General features: G+C 38.4%; 1 protein-coding gene across 4 annotated transcripts in view; it reads left to right on the top strand.

Moving 5' to 3' along the window:
• Positions 1–1,541: 1,541 nt before the first annotated feature.
• Positions 1,542–23,159, top strand: part of PCGF5 (polycomb group ring finger 5) — a 50,592-nt gene continuing 28,974 nt past the window's right edge. For 2 of the 4 annotated variants that reach the window (XM_058840945.1, XM_058840946.1), the window contains exons 1-8: positions 1,550–1,723; positions 2,263–2,572; positions 12,342–12,438; positions 16,877–16,932; positions 17,051–17,110; positions 20,385–20,533; positions 21,633–21,731; positions 22,789–22,878. In XM_058840945.1, the coding sequence (XP_058696928.1) occupies positions 2,461–2,572; positions 12,342–12,438; positions 16,877–16,932; positions 17,051–17,110; positions 20,385–20,533; positions 21,633–21,731; positions 22,789–22,878 (663 nt within the window). In that variant the 5' untranslated portion in view covers positions 1,550–1,723; positions 2,263–2,460. Of the gene's footprint in view, positions 1,724–2,262; positions 2,573–12,341; positions 12,439–16,876; positions 16,933–17,050; positions 17,111–20,384; positions 20,534–21,632; positions 21,732–22,788; positions 22,879–23,159 lie in introns of all 4 variants that reach the window. The other 2 variants (XM_058840943.1, XM_058840944.1) reach the window with 2 other exon arrangements.

A 23,159-nucleotide genomic window follows, 5' to 3' on the forward strand; every position in this document is an offset into this window, starting at 1 on the left:
TGTACTGAATCCTGTGGTGCATCAGGCACAGCATCACTTGCCAGTCAGGGCAGGTGGCTGTCCTGTTCTGCTCTGCACTGGTGCAGCCTCACCTGGAGTGCTGCAGTTACAGCTCAGTGTAATAAAGATCTAAAGCTGTTAGCAAATGTCCAAAGGAGGACTGTGAAAATAGTGGGGAGCCTAGAGGGGAAGCCTTATGATGAGCAGGTGGCTCAGGTTGTTCTGCTTGGAGGAGACTGAGGGGAGACTTCATAGAGTCTGCAGCTTCCTCTTGAGGGGAAGCAGGGGAGCAGACACTGATCTCTTCTCTGTGGTGACCAGTGACAGGACCTGAGGAACTGGCCTGAAGCTGAGTCAGGGGAGGTTTAGGATGGATATTAGGAAAAGGTTCTTCACCAGGAGGGTGGTTGGGCACTGCAACAGGGTCCCCAGGGAAGTGGTCACAGCCCCAGGCCTGACAGAGTTGAAGAAGCAGTTAGACAATGCTTTCCAGTGCATGGTGTGACTCAGGGATGTTCCTGTGCAGGGACAGGAGTTGGACTTTGATGGTCCTTGGGGGTTCCTTCCAGCTCAGGATATTCTATGATTCTGTGCTGCTTCAAAAGATTTTTAGCTATATAATTTTTTTTTTCATGTTGTGGAGAAATAACCTCATACAAGGTGAACATTTTATCAGGAAAAATCATTGAGATTCTATTGAATTGCTCTGTGTATGGTTTATCATGCATTCATCTTTGCACTGTAACTTTAATTGTAACAGGTTTTGATGCACCTGACTCAGACTAGCCATTGAATTGATGTAAATGGGGATCTATTGCCTGTTAAGTATTACAGAAGTAGGACTGGATGGCAGAAACAGGCCAAAGTTATTAAAGCCTTCTGCTGTTGCAGCACTTACACAGGGATGAAAGGGAAGAGTGCACTGGAGGGCCACTGCAAAATGAGCATTTACTTCAGAATGCAGAATAAAAAAGCAAAGACCTAAAACAGTCACAGGTAATGTGGCGGCATTGCAGCTGATACAGGAAATGTCTCCTTATGTTTCTGTCATTATTGTTAAAATCAGTATAAAAGAATTTTTCTAGAAATAGTACAATTGGAAAATTAAGGCAGCATTAGGTTTATGGATAATTACCTGGTAATATGATGGATTTCTGTGACTAGGGGGGGTCAAAAAGCAGATGCACTGAGCCACGGAGACAGCTTTTACTCGTGCTAAGCCGTTGGCTAGTTGGTCCGGGTTCGAGGAAAGCACACGCGTTTTCGGAGGATTTGGGCTAACTTAGTGCGGTGTTTAGTGTTTGCGTTTGCGGGCTGGAGAAACGGGTTTAACTTCCACCCTTCCACGGGCAGAAGCTGAAGTTATATTTAAGAAACGGCGCCGGTGCCCCAGCGGGTGTGCGCCGAGGCGCGGGCCGGGCGCCGCTGCTGCGCTTACCTGGGGCGGGCAGCGCCGCCGCCCCGCTCCCGTCCGGCCGCCGAGCGCGGGCAGCCCGCGGTGCGGGGCCGCGCAGGGCTCCGGCCGCTGCCGCCCCGAGCGGCGCTGCGGGCTGTGGCGCAGCGGGGCTCGGCCGGGAGCAGCGCCTGCGCGCCCGTCCCGCCCGCCCCGGGACCGGCCGCGGCAGCCCGGCGGGGAGGAGGGAGCGCTCCGAGCGGGGGAGGCGCACGGCGTTTCCCTTTCTCTTTCGCCGGGCGCCCGCCCGAGGCCGCGGGGCTGCGCCAGGTACGGCCGGGGCCGCGGCGGGGGCGGGAGGCGCCGCAGGTGCGGGAGGGGAGGGACGGGAGTCGGGCGAGCGGGGGCAGAGCCGGGCGGCCGCCGCCCTCTCCCGCCGCGGTCCCGCGGGGCCGGGGAGGCGGGGGGGCTGCTCCCCGCGGGGCCCGGCGCGGCCTGCGGGCCCGGCGGGGCGGGGCGGGCTGTGCCGAGCCGGGCTGTGCCGAGCCGGGCGGACTGTGCCGAGCCGGGCTGTGCCGTGCCGGGTGGGCTGTGCCGAGCCGGGCTGTGCCGTGCCGGGTGGGCTGTGCCGAGCCGGCCGGCCGCGGCCCCTGCACCTGTCATCGCTGCCCCGAGCCCGTCCCGCCGGCGGCCGGAGCCCGGCGGGGCGGGGGGCGCGGCCTCGGACCTCGGCTGCCCGCGCACGGCGGCTGCTGTTATGTAAATTACAGCCCCGAGCCGCTGCCAAGTTCATGGCGACACTGGTCCTCCGGGGCATCGCCGCTGTCCGGCCAGGTTCACATAGCTCTCTTTTTCCACGTGTGTTACAGGTAGGAAAATGACTCGCCCGGCACAGGAGCAGGAGTTATGAGCCATGTCTCTGTGAGACCTGCGGAATTAAGATCAAATGCCTGGAGAAGTCCAGTTGCACAGAGCAGTGCCACAGCTCTTGTGAACTGTGGACATCGACGCCTCTCAGACTTGCTTCTCTGGCCCCAAGCACTCTGCCTGCATTTCCTGCTCCACGAATGGCTACTCAGAGGAAGCACTTGGTGAAAGATTTCAATCCTCATATCACCTGCTATATCTGTAAAGGCTATCTCATCAAGCCAACAACAGTAACAGAGTGCCTCCATACCTGTAAGTAGTACTTTGCAAAATAGTACCTCCTTCATAAATTATATTTTTTTTATGTGTTAATGAGTTTAATATGACCACTGTGCTTGTTTTTGTTTACTGGATTTTTGCATTAAATATTCTGAATGAATCCAGTCTCTTCTGGAGTTTCCTAAACACTGGTCTGCAGTCTGGGTCATCTTAAACTGTGTGCAGTTCTGTGCTCCACAGTACAAGAGAGATACAGAGCTCCTGGAGCAGGTGCAGCAGAGAGTACTAAGTTAATCAGGGATCTGGACAACCTCTCTTACAAGGAGAGGCTGAGGAAGATGGGCCTGTTCAGGTTCAAGAAGAGGTGACTGAGAGGGGACCTCAATAAGGTGTGTAAATATCCAGAGTGGGTATCAAGAGGATAGAGCCAGGATCTGCTTGTTAGTGCCAACCAATTGAACAAGAGGCAATGGACAGAAACTGATGCACAGAAAGTTCTGCCTGAACATGAGAACTAACTTCTTTACTGTATTGAATCTCTTTACTGTATTGTATGTCCTCATTGGAGGTACTCAAGAGTAGTCTGGATGTAATTCTGTGCCATGTGCTCTGGGATGACCATTGAGCAGAGAGGTTGGACCAGATGAGCCACTGGGGTCCCTTCCAACCTGACCCATTCTGTTAGGGTATGTCAGCTCTGCTGGACACCTGGCAGTGTACTGAGACCCTTTTGTTTGCCCTAGGCTAGTGGTGGTTGTGCTGGCTCTAACAGCGACCTTCTATCGCTGTGGCCTGTCTGATCACAGGTGAGATCATTAGGTCAGGTGTGCTCTTTTAATAATATAACCGTGCTTGAAACTTAAACTCATGTATGTGTTGGCAGTGTGTATGATGGATGCACTAGCTTGGTCAGTACTGGCCCACATCTCTCTAGCGTGTTTCCATGGCACAATGCAGGGAAATACTTGAAAGGTGGCAAAATATTTACTTAGGGAGTAGATTTCTTTCAACTGAAACTTTTCAGAACTTCTTTCTGATACTGTCTCAGGAAAAGTTGTTTAACTTGTCTTCTGCCCCTACTACATCTAAAACATTGGCATATATGAATTATATTAAATGTATGCATGGTCCTAGCAAACTCTGTTGTCTTACTTTCACAAGCTTATTTACATGCTTGTTTTTTTCACATTTATTTCCAAATAGGCAGTAGTTTCACTGGACCTCCTTTAGAATTTGACATCCTTCCAAATAACATTTGAAGTCTTCTAAAAGAAGAGTAAGGGAAAATTGTATATCTTCTGGTAGATTTCCCATTCTTAAACCTTTAATAAATATCAGTTAAAAGTCTTGTCTTAGCATTTCCTGACATTTCTGTGCAATGTTGTCCTTGCAGTTGTTATGGTCTTCTCTGTTAATTTTTACAGTTTGTTCTTACATTCATACTATATGAAGCACATAGAGAATTAAAACAATGGAAGCCACTGTGCAGCAGGAAAACAGTGTCACAGCAGCCATCACAGAAACATGGTGGGATAACTCACAACTGCAGGGATGCAGTGGATGGCTATAAAACTCTTCAGAAGGGATAGGCAAGGAAGGAGAACTGGTGAGGTAGCATAGTGTGTTAGGGAGTGTTTTGAGTGTCTGGAATTCAGTGATGGTGATGATAGAGTTGAGTGTTCATGGGTAAGAATTGGGGGGTGGCCAACAAGGCAGGTACCATGGTGGGAGTCTGTTATAGGTCACCTAACGAGAATGAAGAGGCAGTTGAAACATTTGAGCAGCAGCTGAGGGAAGTCTCACAGTCACTAGCACTTGTTCTAGAGGAACACTTCCATTTACCAGATGCCTACTGGAAATAGTGGAGAGAAAACAGTCTGGGAGGTTCCTGGAGTGGGTGGAGGATGACTTCTTGACATAGTTGGTGAGTGAGGCCTTGCTGGACCTGGTATTTGTGAACAGAGAAGGACTGGTGGGTGATGTGACAGTTGGAGGACATCTTTGGGCACAGCAATAGTTTTCAGTTCTTGGAAAAGTAAGGAGGGCATTTAGCAGAACCGCTTCCCTGAACTTCTGGAGGGCAGATTTTGGAGCGTGGTTAACAGAGTCCCTTGGGAGACAGTCCTGAAGGGCAGAAGAGTCCAGGAAGGCTGTATGTGCTTTAAAAAGGAATCCTAAAGGTACAGGAGCAGGTTGTCCCCATGTGCAGAAAGATGAGCTGACAGGGAAGGTGACCAGCTTGGCTATACAGAAAGCCAGGAACTTAGTGAGGTCCAGTCTGGAACTTAGTAAGAAAAGTAGAGTTTCTGAATTTGGAAGACCCAGAAGGCCTGCAAGGATACCATGAACTTATGAAGAGAGAAAATTAGAAGCACCGAAGCCCAACCAGAACTTAATTTGGCTACTGCTATAATAGACAATTAGAAATGTTTCTATAAATACATTATCAAGAAAAGGAGTGCTAAGGAGGATCTTCATCCTTTATCAAATACAGAGGGAAATTAGCGACAAAGAATCAGGAAAAGACTAAGGTACTTAACAGAGGTAAATTTATTAGAGAGAGGTAAATATGTTATTAAATTCTCTTTCCCTTTAAATAAATTGGAAAAATTCCAGTATTAGCTAATTTTTTATGTTTGAAGTTTAATGAACATTAGTAGCTTTTAAAAAATTGGAATTAGAGGAAAATACATCAGAAATCATATTTAAGAAAAATATGTTTTTATTGTGGTATCTTTTTGTTTATATAATTTGGTTTTTTATTTACTTTTGCTCCTATTACAAAACAATAATGGCAGAAGGAACGTTCTCTTCTCAGCAGCATCTGCTTCTTTTGTTCTTTTGTAGTTTGTGAGCTCTTCACTGAGCCAGCTCTGTTACTGCCTAGTTCCCAGGTTAGAGCAAGTGAATTTTACTGAGCTGCCATACAGTGACACAGGTCTCCTCACTGAAAAACTGCCACAAGTTTGGGTTGTTCAGTAAAAATGCAGGAAAGAAGATGGCGTTTCTTTAAAGCAAAGTCTAGTTACAGTTGCCAAAATACAAAGCTTACAATGATGGAAAGGAAAATGAGAAAAGTGATGATATGTATATCTTACGTCTGCAAAGGAAAAGATAACGGCAGAGTTCAGGAAGGTACTCTACTAAGTTATCTTATAGAAAATATTTAATCTTTTTAATTTATTTTTTTTTTTCAAATACAGGTGTGATACCCTACAGGTATGGTAAGACATATTTCAGTGTCTTCCAACAACTTCAGTGTTGTCCAAATAGATATCACAGAATAGAATTTTTTTAACTGTCCTTTGGTATTTGTCTTGTACTTACTAATTGCCATAATTGAAAACACTGTTGTACAGATGATCAAAATCTGCAAATATTAGTGGTTGAAGTAGCAGCATAAATTCATTAGATACTGAGAGTACAATGTATTACTCTGGACAAGATGAAAAGCATGTATTGACATAGATGTTCTCCAGTGATCATAGGGGAACTAATGTGATCAGTAGTAACCAGAGCAGGGAATTAGCAGTTAATTCACATATTCTGTATTGCTGGAAAATATTAAGAAAATCCTGCCCTGAGAAATGAATGCCTTTTCAATAAGAGATGTTTCTGATGCGGCTTTTGAAAATGTTGGACAGATAACTCCACTATTCACTGTGAAACCTAAGTGCAGCTTGGGTACCAGAAGTGCAAACTTTCCTGTCTCTATTGGAAAGGAAATGGTTATGTTACTGCAAAATTACTTATTCTGCAAATTCAGTACTTCACTTCTTTTTTGCTGTTTCCAACACAATGGTTTTTCTTATGGACTGAGACCTTTTTTCTAGTCTGTTACACAGTTGTCAAGGGTGTTTAAGAACTACTGATGGAAGCAGGCTGGATGTTAGCTAAAGGGCATGTCCCATCATCTCTCTCCTGAGTCACTCTGTTGTTTAGTACAGTGTACGCTTAAAAAATTTGCAAAATAAACTTTCCTCAAGAACATTCTTTAGTATCTTAAAAAATAACAGACTGTTTACACAATTGTAGAAATGTTGGTTGAAAACATCAACAAACATCTGGAGGTTGTCTAGGCCAACTTCTTGCAGGAGGCAGGTTAGTTGCCAACACTCTACCAGGTCAAGCCATGTGTCTGCGTGGTTGACATTTGAATTTCTAAGCATGGAGTCTCCACAGCCTTTCTTGATAACCATTTCCAGTGCTACAGTCTTTATCTAGTTTTTCTGAATGTCCTGCCAAATGTCAACACGTGACCTTTGCTCCCTGTGATTCTATTTGCCACTCCCAGGAAGATGGGCTCTGTCTCTCCTGTAACTGCTGTTCATATGGTACAAACTTTTATTCCATCACCTGCCAGCCTGTAACATGATTTGCTTTTGGCAAATTGCTATTGCCACTTCCTGATTACATTGTTGTCCCTCACATAATTGGAAGTTGACTTCAAGGGACATGATGTAATCTTTCCAGTGAGCTAGAGGAGGCTGTGCTTCCCTGGGTCATTCTTCCCCTCTTTATTAAAGGTGGACATAACACATTACCCTTTTCTAGTCATTGGGTACCTCTCATAATCACCCTGATTATGATAAGCTTTTGTCTTAATGAATCCTACCTGGCCTGTAGATTTAAATACATCCAGTCTTTCTCAGTAAGCTTTAACTTGCTGCGCCTTGGATGTTGATCATCCTCCTCCTTCCCAAATCAAGCTGGTATGCAGGGAGATCTGGCATCAAGTGCTGCCTGTGAAGACCAAGCCAAAAAGATATTGAGGACTTCAAACCTTTCTGTATAAACTGTTTCTGAGTTGCTTCCCTCATTCATTAACAGGCATATTTTGTTTAAGCTTCCTTCAGCTACTAGCATACTTACACAATTCCCTTATGTCTCTCATCAGTTTTAGCTATGGCTGGGCCTTGGCTTTCCTAGTTTTCTCTCTAAGTGCCAGACTAGTGATTTTATATCCTTTTGTTTCCCATTCTTGTTTCAACTTCTAATCTTCTTTTGCATATTAATTAGGAACCATGTACACTAAGCAATTCTTGTGCACTAAGCAGCTCCTCTGACAAAATTTCCCATACAGTGGACTGTGTAGCTCAGCCAGCTCTCCTAAGTCTCTTTCCAATGATAGTCTCCTTGGGAAATGTGCTGAGTGGTTGCTTAAACGAGCTAAAGTCCCATGTCCTGAACTTCAGAGGCCTAACTGTGCTGTTTAAGTGTGTATCCTTCCTCAAGATCCTCAACTCACCTCAAGGCAAGCTGCTCTCAGTGGCTGTATTCATCACCAGCTTTTCCCTGTTTATGAACAGGAAATCAAAAGGTGCTTAACTCCTAGTTGGTCTCTCTAATATTTGTGTTAAGAAATTGCCAACTAAGGCGGTCTAGGAACTTTCAGAGATGTCCTTCCCTGCAAGAAATTTACCAGAGATATAATTTTCAATATCAAATAATCTTTCAACCAGAGTGTTTTTCAGATTCTGATAAAAACTATGCTGTCAACAGAAGATCCCAAAAAAACTTCACTGCAGCAAAAATTCTCACCCTCAGACAAGCAAGCTGAGCTGCCTTCAGACTCCTCCTCCTGCAGAAACTTTAGTCAATGGCATGTAGCAGGGCTTAAATGTTATTTTGAAATCGTTTTCAATACAAAACATCTTGGTTATCACATACTGAAATTCTGTCTCCCTTTTAACAGAAGAGAGTCCAGTATGACTGTGTCTGGTAATTGTAACTAAGAGTCAAGTAGTCCTACTTGTATATTTTCTGGAAAAGGTGGTTAAGTGAATTGAAGTTTTCTGTCCTGTTTTTAAGCCAACACTTTCCCTAAAAGTAAGTGCTTTTAAAGCAGATTTAAGGTAGATAATTAAATACTTCAGTAAACATACCAAATGGCTTGTTACACCTCTGTGCCGTCAGTGAGATGGGTTTGATGTTCACTAGCTGTAGATATCCTGTGCCCTTCCTTTGCTCACTGAATCAGAGTGATTAACTTTGAGAAAGGAGATCCTTGGAAGAATTCAAAGGATAAGTTCTGACAAAGAATTTGTACCACAATTAACTAATTAAACTTTATCTTGTAAAATACTTAATTTAAAAATGCAATATGAAGTTTTATTTAGGTACCTCATTAATCACCATTTAAGCAGTAACCTGGAGGGATACATATGTATGTAAATATTCATAAGATACGTACTTTTTTTATTTGTTTGTGACATACAGCACAGTCTTGGCACTTGTATCTGTGTTTTTCATCTGATTACAAAGATCTGAAAGAATGTGTGAACCAGATATCTCTGTATTGGAAAACAGCATTGTTATGGTTGCAGGCCAATTAGCATATGTCACACGAGCACTTTTATCAGCCACAGAAAGTCATCTTACGTGAGCTCAACTTCTATTGTGTCTCATCTGAAATGTCATCGTACAACTTTGAAATTCAGGTTCTCATTTCATTGGCAGGTGTAGCATATACCTCAAAATTCTGCAAAGTGTACACTTTGGTTAAGCAGTTTTCTTTTGCCTGTTTGCTGCCCTACCATAACGTACAATAAAGCAAATGAAAACATGGTATTTTGTCAATCTGTACTGGAAACGTTAAAGGGTTTTGGTTCAGAGTTTGGTTTTTTCCTTAAGGTGGTGAATTAACTGTATTTGACATTCAATTGTGTTTAAGGATTCCCTTTTTCCTACCTTTTCACCATTATTAAGATTTCATTCCATTTTCTGAAACTGCAGAAATAAGCTATGAAAAATGTTTAGTGTTTTATATTGAGAGTAGCAGAGGCTGATTATACCTGTCAATAGGAAAACATTGGTTGATGATCCCACTAGGAATATCATGTATCAGTTCATTATTCTTGCATGCTAGAATTTATATATATATTTTCACCCTTGTATTCCTGTTAGTAAATCACATATAGTTTTGCTTGGCAAAGTCTCATAGCACTGTAGCTCTACATGAGAAAAAGCAAAAGTTTTTTAAGGTTAGTTTATAATTTATTTACAGTTTCAAGGGGATTTTATGGTATTGAGCTGGCTGTACAAACACATGATCCAGATCTGTGTTTTTCTTGGCATAGGAAGCATCCATATAGGACTGGAATAAGGTTCTTGATTCCTTATGATGTCTTCTCTGTATGTATTGTACTCAAAGACCTTTTCCACACTGGAAATGAAGCTCTTCATTAATCATTAGGTTCTTTCTTGAACTGTGCATGCCTTCCAAGGGTGTAATCTTCTCTCAAAAACAAAAGGTATAAAGAGAGCACCATTCAGACTGAGGAATTCAGTTCCTTTCCATAGATTGGTTTATATTAGCAATATTTCTTCAAGTTACATTCTTGTGGATATTAGCATGCTTTATGTTTAGCAGCATTTAGTGTTTGGGATGTTTCATGGAGTCAATTATCTGACTTAAATAAGTGTATTAGTTATTGATCCCATGACATGGAGTGCTTCTGAATAGTAATAATTTCAGATTACTTTTAGATGTAAATAAAAGCTATAGCTCAGATAGGCCCTATTTGTATTTAGTTTGGAAAACAAACAAAAAACCTAGGAAGCCCAAATGTAGAATATATTTTACAAGACAAATCAACGCAGTAAGAACAGTGTCATCTCATCACAAACTTTAAGGACTTCTCTGACATGAGTGGAGCAGAAATCCTCAGAGCAACTGAGGGGAATTAAATTCTCTTAAGAATTTCAGAAAGTTTTCCTGAAATTCAAGGAAATTCTTTCAGAAGAAGGCTAATTCTATTGCTTACAGAAAAGAAACGAAATCACTCTGGTATTGATACAAAGCCCTTTCTCCTTTTGGAGAATTTTTGTGCTAATTGTCTGAGTCTCTGTTCCAAAAAATATTCATAGAATGGTTTGGGCTGAACAGACCCTTAGTTAGTTCTGACCCTCCTCTCATGGGCAGGGATACCCTCCACTAGTTCAGGTTGCTCAGAGCCTCATCCAGCCTGGACATTTTCCAAATAGGAGAAGGTTAGGGGTTGAGCTTATCACTTCCAAAATTGCTATTGACCAGTTCCAATTACATTTATGCCATATTTTCCACTTTGTTTATTCTTTATTGTTTTAAGCTGGTGTCAGGCTAGAAAGACTCCATAGAGATGTTGCTGTTTATACCAGACAGAAGGCTTGCCAAAAAAAATAAAGACTAACTCCTTCCTTTATTATAGGAGTTAGCAGATCAAACTCCATTGAAAAAAAGTTATCTTTAAGCTCAGCTTCTATGAAGTCAAGTTAGAAGAGGTTTAAAGTAATCCAAAACCTTCTGTTAGTTACATCAGTGACTTTCAGCTGAATTTCCAAATGACAGGAATTTGCATCTATGTTAGACTTCACAATTTCATCATCATGCTTGCTCCTCAGCCCTTTTCCCCCCACACCCTTCAAACTGCGGTTTCCAACTAATGACATTTCTGAGACAATTGATGACTCTTAACCTGGTGGTTCATCATTATTGTCATCACCCGTCACTAACCCATACACTTTCTCCTGACAGAAGCAATGTATTCAGCACAAGATAGATACCAGGATTATGAGCTATCAAGTGCTGCAGCTGAAAAGCTCAACTGACTGAAGAGTTATTTTACAATTCATTGAGAAACTTGGGCTGTGAAGTTAGTGTCTTTAAGTTAGTGATTTAAGCAGTTGGAAGAAACACCTACATGGAAGTTTAACGTGTGCGCATTATCAGCATCAGCTGATTTGAAATAACTCTTCTGAGCATTCTAAGGCAAGGCTTTGTTTGTTAAAGGAAGTTCGAGATTCCTAGAGTTGTCTTGTAATTAGAATTTACCAACTTGTTTAGACATGTTCATTCTTCTTTAAGTAATGATGAAAAAAAATACAGTGTTTCAGCAGAAAGCATATTGCAATCACAGCAGTCCATTTATTTTTTCAGTCCATTTACTGATGAATTTGCAGTTCTTATTTCAGTGTAGGTGAATTAATAATAAGAACAGGGTAGAGTTTATCTCCATCCAGAACATTCTTGTGCAGTAATAACAGCAGACGTATTTGTTCTCATCAGCTTGGCTTCCATTTTTAATGACATTAAAATCTACAGTCTGTAATTAATCATTTGGAAGCAACAGTAGTGTAGCACCTTGTTTAGTTTACTTTCAGTTGATTGGTTTTTAAATTCACATTGTTGTTGGTTTGGGTTTATTGATGCTTGCCATGGCCCTGATCGTGGTTTTTCATTATAAGATTCAAATATTAAATGCTGAGTGTACATTCTCTCATTGCTTTGGAAAGCACTTTGTCAAGAGGGAAACATTTTGAACCTGTGTACAATTTCTGTGACTTTCTCTCTTACAATAACTATTTAAACCAGTATTTTCAGCTGCAAGCAACACCATTGGAACAGAAGTGATGTGTGTAAGTCATTTTCAGATCAGCTGAGTTGATGGTGGGCCCTGCTGGCTGAAGTTGCCCAGCTCACACCTGAGAAGCTGTTATTTCAGGTGGTGCAGGCTGCAGGCTTCACGTGTTATACTGGGAGAATTCTAAGTAGCAAAAATATCTCATCATTTAAAACAATGCTTGTCCAACGTGTGCTGCTGCTGACCTTGGTGTCTCAGCAGAGCAGAACTAACTATGGTTTTGAGGAACAAGAAGGGAATAAGTTACATTGTAATTATTTACTTTAAAACAATACTCTTTTATTTCTCATGCATGAAGTAGCTACCAGGTATCATTATACATTATACAGGTCACACTTGAGCAATATTATTTAGATTTTGTCTAAGTGAGTTTTTATTTTTTTTTTCCTTCTCTGTCTTAGTTTGTAAGACCTGTATTGTCCAACACTTTGAAGACAGCAATGACTGTCCCAGGTGTGGCAACCAAGTGCATGAGACCAATCCGCTAGAAATGTTAAGGTAAGAATCTATTTCACAAAATTTGCTGAAATGGAAGAACAACAAAAAAAGTATCTTAGCATCTTCATCCTAAAAGGGAAATAATTGTTTTGCTTATTTGTATAATACATATATAAGCTGTTCTAAGCCATATAGGTTGTCATTTTCTCAGATCCCACTACATTCTAAATTGATTTTTTTCAGATATAGTAAGAGGAGGAAATATAAGGGAAAGATATAGAAATAGTGCTTATATTTTATAAGTTTAAAAACAAGATTAATATCTCTATTAAATAAAATGAACCAGATACCTTTTATTCTTTACATGAAACTAAATTCTAGAGGGTTATTTTTTCAAATTATTTAGGGCATTCCAAACCTCTTGGCAACTTTTTCTTTTTACAGCAACATATAGTAAATGACTCATATTAAAAAGAGTGTTTTTCAGGGCATAACTCTACCAATCTGATTTGAGATACACTGTAAGATTAATGAAAAGACACTCATGAAAAAAGTTTTTCCATTAAAAACACCCTTTCTTGAGATTTTTTTATATTATATTAACACACCTTTTTAAAAACAAGTATTTATCCTGAAATTCTGGATTCACTTTTAGTGGTGTTATGTTGAAACAAAGATGATAAGACACCTGATAAGACAGAAAAATCAAGAAATGTCATCATAAGTGGAAGAACTTCATGTTTTCCTGGAGTGATGAAGGCACTCCCTGCCCTTACTTCCAGCACTACCTCCACCCCATCCCCCAGTATTATTATTTCATAAAACTGTTGTGGACTTAGGAGGACTTATTCTTACATTAATGTAAAAATAGAAATTTACATCTGGAATTTACTAGGCTTGGTCTAATTTCCTGATGTCATTTGTTTTGTTACAATTTGTCATTCATTGCTTTGATTTTTGACTGATCCACATGTGCAAAACCATTCCCATGCTTCAGTTAGGTACCAAGAGGATAACTGAGAGAGATTGAATTCAGCAACTGTAAAGGGTGTTATTCCCCTAAGTCTTTGTCATCTTTGTCATCATGTTTTTGGAAGGGTAGGGCTGAGCAGGGTTATGTAGATTATTTTTCTGATTTCCTGTCAATTTCTGAGGTGCAGTGTGAGTCATAATGGCATAAATGCTATAGGCTACTAATAAGCTGAAAACAAAAGCATTTAGAAATATTTCTTTTATTCTGATAGGACCACTTCATATGAGATGAAAAATGCATTTTCTGAATTCTGAAAAATGTAAATATCTACTACATTTAGTAAAACAGTCCTTTGAGCAGGAGATTATAGATGGGTGAGGAAAGCTGAGAGCACAAGCCAGAAATGTGGCAAGAGCTATTTTCTATGCAATTATTTCCTGAAATTCCTTTTAGAGTCATTTGGTCTCTTTGCCAAGAAACTGCGTATACTTAGTAGTTTCCTGGTTGTATTTTATGAACCAATTTTGAACATTTGCTAAACTAATGATGAGAAGAGCATGTGAGCCATGCAATGGAATTATCTTTCCTGGATGTTTCCTGCATAACTTAATACGAGTCTTACACTCTGACCATGGAGATCAGCCCCGTCATTGCTAAAGAATGCTGTCATTTTCTGAGAAATAGTGTTGAACACCACTTAGTAGTTTTAACTAAGATCTCTCAGATAAGCTTTATAAACTACTTCTAAACTCAGTTCTGAGTAACTTCATAACTATGTGAGCTTTTTACATGCATCTCTTAGTTGGCAGCACTTAGGTCTGTTGTAACTACAAGACTAAGTCTGAAATTCAGCATTGAGCTCTAAAATGAAAATGTAGGAAGAGTGTTCAATTTTAAGAATTCTCTTTGCTGATTTATCAGAATTCTGCATCATCAATACTCAAGAGGGTCTGTGTTGATCATGCCATGAAGGCAGACTTCTTTTTCTTTTGCTAGCATACTCCTGTGCGTGCAAGTTTTCCTGAGCAATAGTCTTAGCTGGGTTCACATTTTCTGATAATTATCAGTGTTGATCTTGTAACTCACTCAGTACTATAGAAGAGGTGTAAAAAGGAGCTATACTAAGCTGACAGAAATGCTTGGTTCTTTTTTCTATATGTTCTGGTTTGGAGATTTGGAAGACAGTTGCAAGATGTGGGAATGGAAAGGTGTCTAAAATACTGATGTTCTTGTTTCAGCATTAACAGGAAGTATAGTAAATCACTGAGATCACCTTTTTCAAGTAGTTTCATTTTGGAATGGGTTTGATGTGAGTCATGGAAATACAAATCTTTATGTCAGAGTGCTTACATGTGTGGATTATGGGAACACTGAAAGATGCATCTGAAATTTGGAATCTTGTAATAATTTCATTTTTCCCTAAAGTTTCCATTTCCCTGCATTTAAAGATCAGACAGGACTTCTTTCCTGCCCCTTGTCAGAGTATTGATTAGTATTTATCCTCTGTAAAGAAAGAAGGCTTTTTTGTTTAGTTTTTGGAAGAAAATTAAGTCGTTGACTTGAGTGGGAAGCCACTTCTTGCTTCTAGCATTGTAAATTTGCAAAGTATACTGGATTTTTTTTCTCTTTTAACATTACCAGTGACTTCTGGTTTGTGCAATTGAAAATAAATTAGAAAGTGCTAAATGGGAATTTTCAAAAATAAATGAAAGAAAACCAGCATGTATTATACCATCCTGGAGAACAGAGGGGTTTTTAATTAAGGTAGTGATGTTCTCTTTTGAAGTCCTTATTTAATTTCTTTTAATGAGTAAATTATGAAGGTTGGAGCTTTCTTACAGAGTGAAATGAATCCCATTTCTAAGCCATGTTCCCAAGTTCCCAGTGCTCTGCTGTGGGAACCTCACAGGGAGCAGTACCATGTAGTTACCTTAGACACTGACAGAGCAGATACACCACCTGGGAAGGTAGACCCATATTGTCATGTGTCAGAACTCAAGCACTCAGACATCCTACAATTTTGATTTCCTTCTTAGCAGTGAGAAACTTCTCTCTGTGCTGCTTTGCTTTATGGGAGGTACATTTCACTTGCTGAATTGTTGTTGTCCCCTTAAGAAGCAGCAATTAAAAAGGGATTGTGGTTACCACTAAACATGAATATTCCTACGGTATGCCTGTATCTACTGATGGATACCACAGGGATCTAGTCTCAGAACTTGGTGGTTGGGTTAATGGGTCTAATTGTAAACATTGAAGACAAGTACAAATTCTGTAAGGAGAACCTTGAATACTCATATTTTTAGATAATTGTTATCAATTTATATGGATTGTAAGCATTCCTCAACAATAAAAACCAATCAGTCATACTCCTAATTTGCAACTATCGGTGATCAAATGACAGAACAGCTAGGGATTTTTTAACAGGCCTATAGTGTATTATTAATACCATGTACACATCTGTATTTGCAAATATATATGTAAAGAAATATATTGTTATTGAGATGAAAAAATAAGGCAATTTAAAATATGTCTGATTCTGTCTGAATGTCAAGGTACTTAATTTCTCTGTATTACTTAGTATTTTATTTTGTCATGAGTTTTTGTTTAGGCTGTGGGCAATGGGAGTTTCTGTTGACAAGAGAGAACATAAAGGGCAAAGGAGGGGAAGGAAAAGGAAGCAGAATGAAAGCCAGAGGAAACTGAAGGATAAGAGACCAGGAGAGGATGTGGAGCTAGAAAGCAGATGATGAACTAAATGGGTAGAAGAGTTGGTTAAATTCAGAGGGAAGGAAAGAAAAGTATTTTAGTTTCAGCAACAAGGGGTAACTGCAGTGTGTTCCCTGGAAGGGACCGTAATAACTAGTTTTGGCACTATTATCAGGGTATCACAGGACATGCCTGTGCTGTGTACTGCCTTCTGGTTTACAACTCATGGCAGATTAAAAAAGTTCACATTAATTATGCTGGGTACTGAGAACTGTCAAGTCAGAGCAGCATGGATGCACTGTGGTCTTCTTTATCCTGCCAAGACTGCTTAGTCTCTGGTGTGGTAAGTAGGAAATAGCCTGTTCAGTTTTCCTAACAGGCTTATTACCAAAGCACTTCAACACTTAATATGATAATGGAGTTTATAATTTACATGCTTACTACTCATGAGCTGGACCTTAAAATTGGGTACTACTTTTCCAGTCTGTTCCTTCTAGTAACACCATTGTTGGCATGTAATACAAATTCAAAAAATAAAAATTTTAAAGTATATTATTTTTCTCCTTTGTTACATTCTTATCTTTATACATTAAAAAACAAATTCCTTTGTTATTTCTATGATAAATCCATTTAGGAGGTGGTTGAGATAAATTTTAATGCATGTTGTCTCTCAAGCTAAAATCAGTTGGCTTTGACAGGATTTCTTATTTACCAGAAAAATGCAACTCAATTATTCAAAAGTTTTTGTTATTTAAACACTAAAAATATTTAAAATGCTAGTTTCCATTTAATGTGAAATGTATTTTTTCCCTCTGAAAGGCTGGATAACACCTTAGAGGAAATTATATTTAAGTTGGTGCCTGGACTTCGAGAACGTAAGTTTCTCATTTGGCTTTGGGAACTGTTTGGGTTGGTGGAGGGAATATGGCTATTTCTAATTATATATCTGGTATTGATTTAAAAATTTGCATTACTGTTTTTGATGTTAACTAGAGGAACTGCAGCGAGAGATCGAATTTTGGAAGAAAAACAAACCTCAAGAAAATGGACAAGGTGATTATTTTTTTCCCTCTCATCTGTGTGTTAACACTGCTTATTAAGACCAGTTTCATCACTCACACAAGTACATTTTGTTTTTATTGAATTCAAAGATACTATAGAAACTTGTAGCAGATCTCTGCAAGAATACATAAAATATAAAATATAATATATAATATATATAATAAGTATAGCCTTCACATGCTACTGTTTATCTATCAACCAGTTGGCTAACAAACTCTAGCTGCTTTACCGTTATTTTTATTTGCACTACCCTAGGCTTTTGCTTGCAATGCTCTCAAAATTGTCCAGCTGAATTCTTAATTTTCTTAATAGAGCAAGATACAGAATTTTTTTACAGAGTTTTTTAAAATTACTTGCTGTTACCAAATTTGACCATCTGTTAAGTAGGAGGTTGTCAAGAATTAGTTATGACAAGTAGTAAAACAGTTTCCACACATGCTAAATAATTGTTTTATATAGATTCCACAATGCTTTTTTGTTTCTTTTTGGTTGGGTTTTTTATTTGTTTTTTTTGCTTTGTTTTGTTTCATTTTTTGGAGTTGACCCATGAACTTTGAAACTTTGTATTGGCATACTAAGTGAGGACTACATCCAGTTGGTTTTATGCCCCTTTAATTTGACATCAAGTTTTTAATACCATAGCCTATTTGATTTGATTTTAAAGAACTTTTGAAAGACTCTACTGGTTTAAAAAAAACAGCTATTTTCAGTAAAGGGTAACTGTCAAGTAAACATCTTATAATATTCTTCTGCATTCATTTCTTTATAATGTCTTCTTTTCAACTTCATAACATTTCATTTTTTTTCTCACAAGGTTTGTTGATTTGCATTTGGCATCCATTGTAAGGGACAGTGTTATTTTCTCTATTATATAAATAAATTAAGAACTGCAGAACAGTTTAATACTAATAAATAGTATTTAATAATAAATAATATTTAATACTAATAAAACTAACAAATTATATTAGTTTACTACAGTATACTGTGTAGTGTATACCTGTTCAGCTTTAAAAATACTTAGAAAATATTTTTGTGAGATATAGACATTTCTCAACTGTTTAGAAAATGGTCTTCTGCTATATATATAGAAATAATTAACAGATCATTTGCAAATTTATAGAATATGACTTACTTTTGACCAACTTGCTGTTCTGGTTCTTACCTTCCTCTCCTGATTTAATGATAAACCTCTCCTGATTTAATGATAAACCTAATGATAAACCTAATGGACTAAGTGTAGTGAGAGCTTAAATTGTCTTTGTGAATGAGAGGAAGGCTCTAACTCACAAATTATACTTTTGAGTAGCTAGGATGTATCCAACTCCATTAGTGACTGTAGCCCGGGGCTATGGAACTTTGTCTCTACAAACCATTTGAAAGTCATGACAACTCATTGAGACAAATTATGAACACTTAAGATATTTTCTGCCATAAACAAGCATTTAGAATATTGCCTGGGAAGAAATTATTTGCTGAGAATAATTTCATTTAGAAGAGGCTGGTTCAGTTGTCAATACCATGCCCTGCAATCAGATTGTCACTGTAGTTTGTTATATCCTGTGCCACAGGTCACAGCACGGTTCCTAACCTGAGCGTCTAAGAGCTGTAAAAAATCCCAGGACTTAAAATTTTCACATACCAGAAGGAAAAAACCCCAAACAATAAAGCATATCTCAGGCATTGGTGACTTCTGTAGGAGAGTGGTTACCAGAAAGAATTGATGAATGGTGAAATACCATGGTACAGAGAAAACATATTCATTGGTACTCTTCCAGCCTGCAGTGAACAAAATGCTTGTGACAGGTGGACTGCACCTGCACCATTAATAGAGTTTCTTTCCTGGACTTTCAGAAAAAAAAAGAAATCTGTGGTTTAATGCTGTAAATTCTGCTCATAGGAAGGTGATAGGATCAAAATGTATGTGTGATACACATTCAACTAAATGTGTCCATAAGCTAATAGGGACTTGGGGATAAATCTTTCATATTTACTGAAAACTTGAAAATTTTAAGAGAAAAAAGTAATGAATATAGCTTAAAACTCATCCTGAATATGTAAACTAATCAGACACTAATAAGTAAAACACTAAATACTGTGTCAAGAAACTTAGTCATGCCTTGGTGTTTATTAAAGTTTACATTCTATTTTCTCATCTTAACTCTTCTAAATTCCTTTTGAAGTCTGTTAAGTGTAGGAAAGCAGCAGAACTTGATCTGAAGGTTTTATAAAAAAAATGAAAGCAGCTTATTCATGTTAATTGTGATAATGGTTCATTCCAACAGAGAGCAGCCTTTGTTTCAAGTCAAAATAAGTAAGTTTGGGATACAGAAAATAACCCAGACATGAACAATAAGATTATTGTGTACTGTACTCTAAATCTGTAAAATTTTCTCCATTTTATGGTTATTAATTACATACATTACAGCCTTATCTAGATGTAGCATTTCAGTGCTCAATTTTGCCAAATCTTTCTACACTATACAAGATGTTACTTCAAGATACTACCTTTTCCAGAGAGTTAAGAGTTTTATACCAGGACCCAATAGAACATGTTAACAGCAGAATGAGAGGGGATAACATGTGGGATGCCATTACATAGTTTATATAAGCTCTGCTAAAAAATACACAGACCTTTCCTATTTTCTTTTATTTTTTTTCTTTTTAAAGGGGAATAAGTAAATATGTGGCTATTTAGTTGTAAAATCCTTCTGGAGAGAAACACCTAGAGTTCTTACAGTAATCTGCTAAGATCTGGTCAAAAGTGGATGAAATCTAAGGTTTAGTTTACCTGGTGATTATGTTAGAGGAACTTGTCTTCATTGGATTATTATGACAGTTAACAGGAATTGATTAGCCCTGTTACTTTGATATATAAGTGTAATTATTCCACTCTTTATTTAAAAACATTGTTTTTGTCACTGAACTGCCACACTATGCGCTAGTTTATATGTCTGAGTGATCGTGATGCACTCACAGTTGCAGGGGTTTAATTATTGGGCATAGCAGAAGTAGACAGCTATACCCAAAACAGAACATCAACCAATTTATTTCCATAAAAATCTATTGCTTGCATATTGCATTAAAATTTCAGCAGTAAAAGTTTGTTTCCAGAGACTTTTAAATTGGTCCATTTAAGAATGCACTGAATTAAAATTGTGCAAAGTTAATGTGAAGAAAAATTTTGGCTTATAAAAACACCATGTTTCCTTAAATATGTGATTTTAATTACTTTATACTTAAATAATATGATCTTCATATTTTACAGATGAAAGTCCAAAAGCTGATAAACCCAAAGTAGATGAGGAGTGTGATGAAAATGAGGAAGATAAAGACTATCACAGGAGTGACCCACAGATTGCAATCTGCCTTGACTGTTTGCGCAACAATGGGCAGTCAGGAGATAATGTCGTCAAAGTGAGTAGCAAAGTGCTGTAGTTATTGATGATAGAATAGCATCTTATAGGAACCACATCATTTTATAGCCATTAATAGCAAACCTTAATGTAGTGACCTGTTCCCACTTCCACGTTTTAGTCCTTCCTTTTGAGGCATTTCAGCGCATCTTTGGAATTCGGTGAAAAATACAGTTCTATACAGAAAGCCATCTGTGACAGTGGAATTTGTGTGTGTGTGGATTATAGTTTTATAGTCTACAGCCTTTATAGTATATAACTGCATTACACAACAGATTACAGCACACCACAGAGGTATTTATAAAGCTGGCTGTAGGTGAGCTGCCTCATACCTTCAGGATTACTGTTTTAATGTGCTAGAATGAACCTGCTTATCAAATATGTGGTGCCCTGAATGACTGGGATCCAGATCTTCTTAGCAGTAAACCTGATTCTGACTCTTGTCTGTGGCCTTGGGGAGGTCACTTCAGTCTGCAAAATATGTAGAGTAATACCTGCCAATTGCTGTTTTAAGAATTAGGGATAATATTTGGTTTCTATTCCTGAAGGGGATTACCTAACATACTGAGTCTAGAAGAAAGTCTTTTGAAATCACCTTAGACTTTAACAATGTTTTATTAAATTAAAAAGAGAAAAATAAAAATAATATATTTAAGAACCTTTTTAATAAAACTACTTATATTTTCTGTGTGTTATGTTACATGTATAACTTTGGAGGTTCTTAACATTTCTAAGAAATGCAGTATTTGTTTGACCCCCAGCATTACTAACACAAACACATAGATTATTTAAGTTCTTCTGGGGGTTTTGATGGCTTTGGTGGTAGCTGGGTTTTGTTTTTTTTCTTTCCTCCTTTCTGTATCTTTTTGAAGTATCTTTAGAACCAGAGATGGGTCAAATGAACTTGTTTGTAATCTTTTAAATTTTGAAAACAAGTAAACAAAAATGAACCTATGATTTCATTGTGAATCAGAAGAGAGTGCAGTAAAACTGGTTGCTAGTTGAAAAAATTATCAGTTACAGCTGTTCTTGCTCTAAAGATTGCTGACATTTTCCAGAATTTCTAACATGTTTTTTCTGATTTGTTTCTGTTGCTTTAGGGGTTAATGAAGAAATTTATCCGCTGTTCTACTCGAGTGACCGTGGGAACTATCAAAAAGTTTCTCAGCTTAAAATTAAAACTTCCAAGTTCCTATGAGGTACATTTGAAAAAAAAACATTGTTTGTATTTTTGTCTCCCTGCAATATAATACATTTCTATGAAATTTAGTCATGTTTGAACCTGCTTTCCCTCTTTCCAGGGATACAGGAATTTAGAATGAAGCACAGCCTATTTCTTCAGGAAATTCCTGTTCTCTTGCAGGAGCCAGAGGCTCCATGAAGGGCAGGCTGCCCTTGGCACCATCAGCAGCCTCCCAGCTTTGGTCAGGGGTAGGGCTGAGTTAGGTTTGGTGCACAGGTTATAACTGTACACAGGAGTTTGTTGCGGTGTCATGACATGCTGCCCAGACTTTTCGGTGTCATTTGGTTTTTAATCTGTCTGGTACCTTAATGGCTTGTGTTACAAAGAATCTGCTTACTTCAAAATTTTGACTTTTTTTTGTCTAAAACCCAGAAAACATTACAGCTCTAATAATGAAAATATTGTCAAACATTTGCAGTGGCAGGCAGCAGTAAGATACTATAATAAAATTTAAACTAGACATTTTTCACACTGAGATCGTTGTTTTTCTCTGCCTTTTGTTTTCAGTTAAGGAATATCTGTATACTTTGAAGTGTTTTTTTTTTAATTTATAGTTATTTTTAAACTAATTTTTTAAGTTTCTTTACAAGCTATTTTTTTAAATGAAAGTTACTGTACTTCTGGTTTATATCTTTGGGTTTGAAGGAGCACTGGAATAGCAAGGTGGCCTCCAAAATACAGCACAAGGCTTTCTCTTCAAACAGATATTGTGTAGTGTAGCTAAATACAGGGAATGTTAGTCTACTGGTGATTTCATACCTTGGTAGCAGACTTCCTTCTGTCCACATTTCAAATAAAAACACAAAAGTGAAAAAATACCAGTTGAATAGCAGTGTATAAAATGGCATATTGTGAGCATGCTGTATTCATCCAAGTTTGATATACATGTCTGATGGAATTGTTGTATAGTGATATGAGTGGAAGGATTAACTCTGGAGATCCACTTAGCAGTTCATTTAGACATTAAAAATCTGCATCCCTTGGTCTTACTGTTTGTTCTGTTATATTTTAAGCTGGATGTACTATGCAACGGAGAAATCATGGGGAAGGATCATACTATGGAATTCATCTATATGACAAGATGGAGACTAAGAGGCGAAAACGTAAATGCTGTTACATTATTGATAAATGATGTTTTGGTATATTTGTTACAGAGACTATACATACTTTCACATCTTAGGCCCAAATATAATCTATGACCCTTCAAAAAAACCCTATTTAAAAATGCCTTCTGCATGTTTTCTGAATTTCTTATGTAAAAACCCTATGGGTGAAACCCTGCAGCACATATATTGTGTAGATTCTGAAACTTCAAAATAGCAGATGTACAATGTGTACATACCAGTTCTGCTCAGAGTTTTAAGTAACTGAAAGTCAAGCCCTT

Source organism: Poecile atricapillus, chromosome 6, assembly GCF_030490865.1.
Source record: "Poecile atricapillus isolate bPoeAtr1 chromosome 6, bPoeAtr1.hap1, whole genome shotgun sequence".
Classification (NCBI taxonomy): Eukaryota; Metazoa; Chordata; class Aves; order Passeriformes; family Paridae; genus Poecile; species Poecile atricapillus.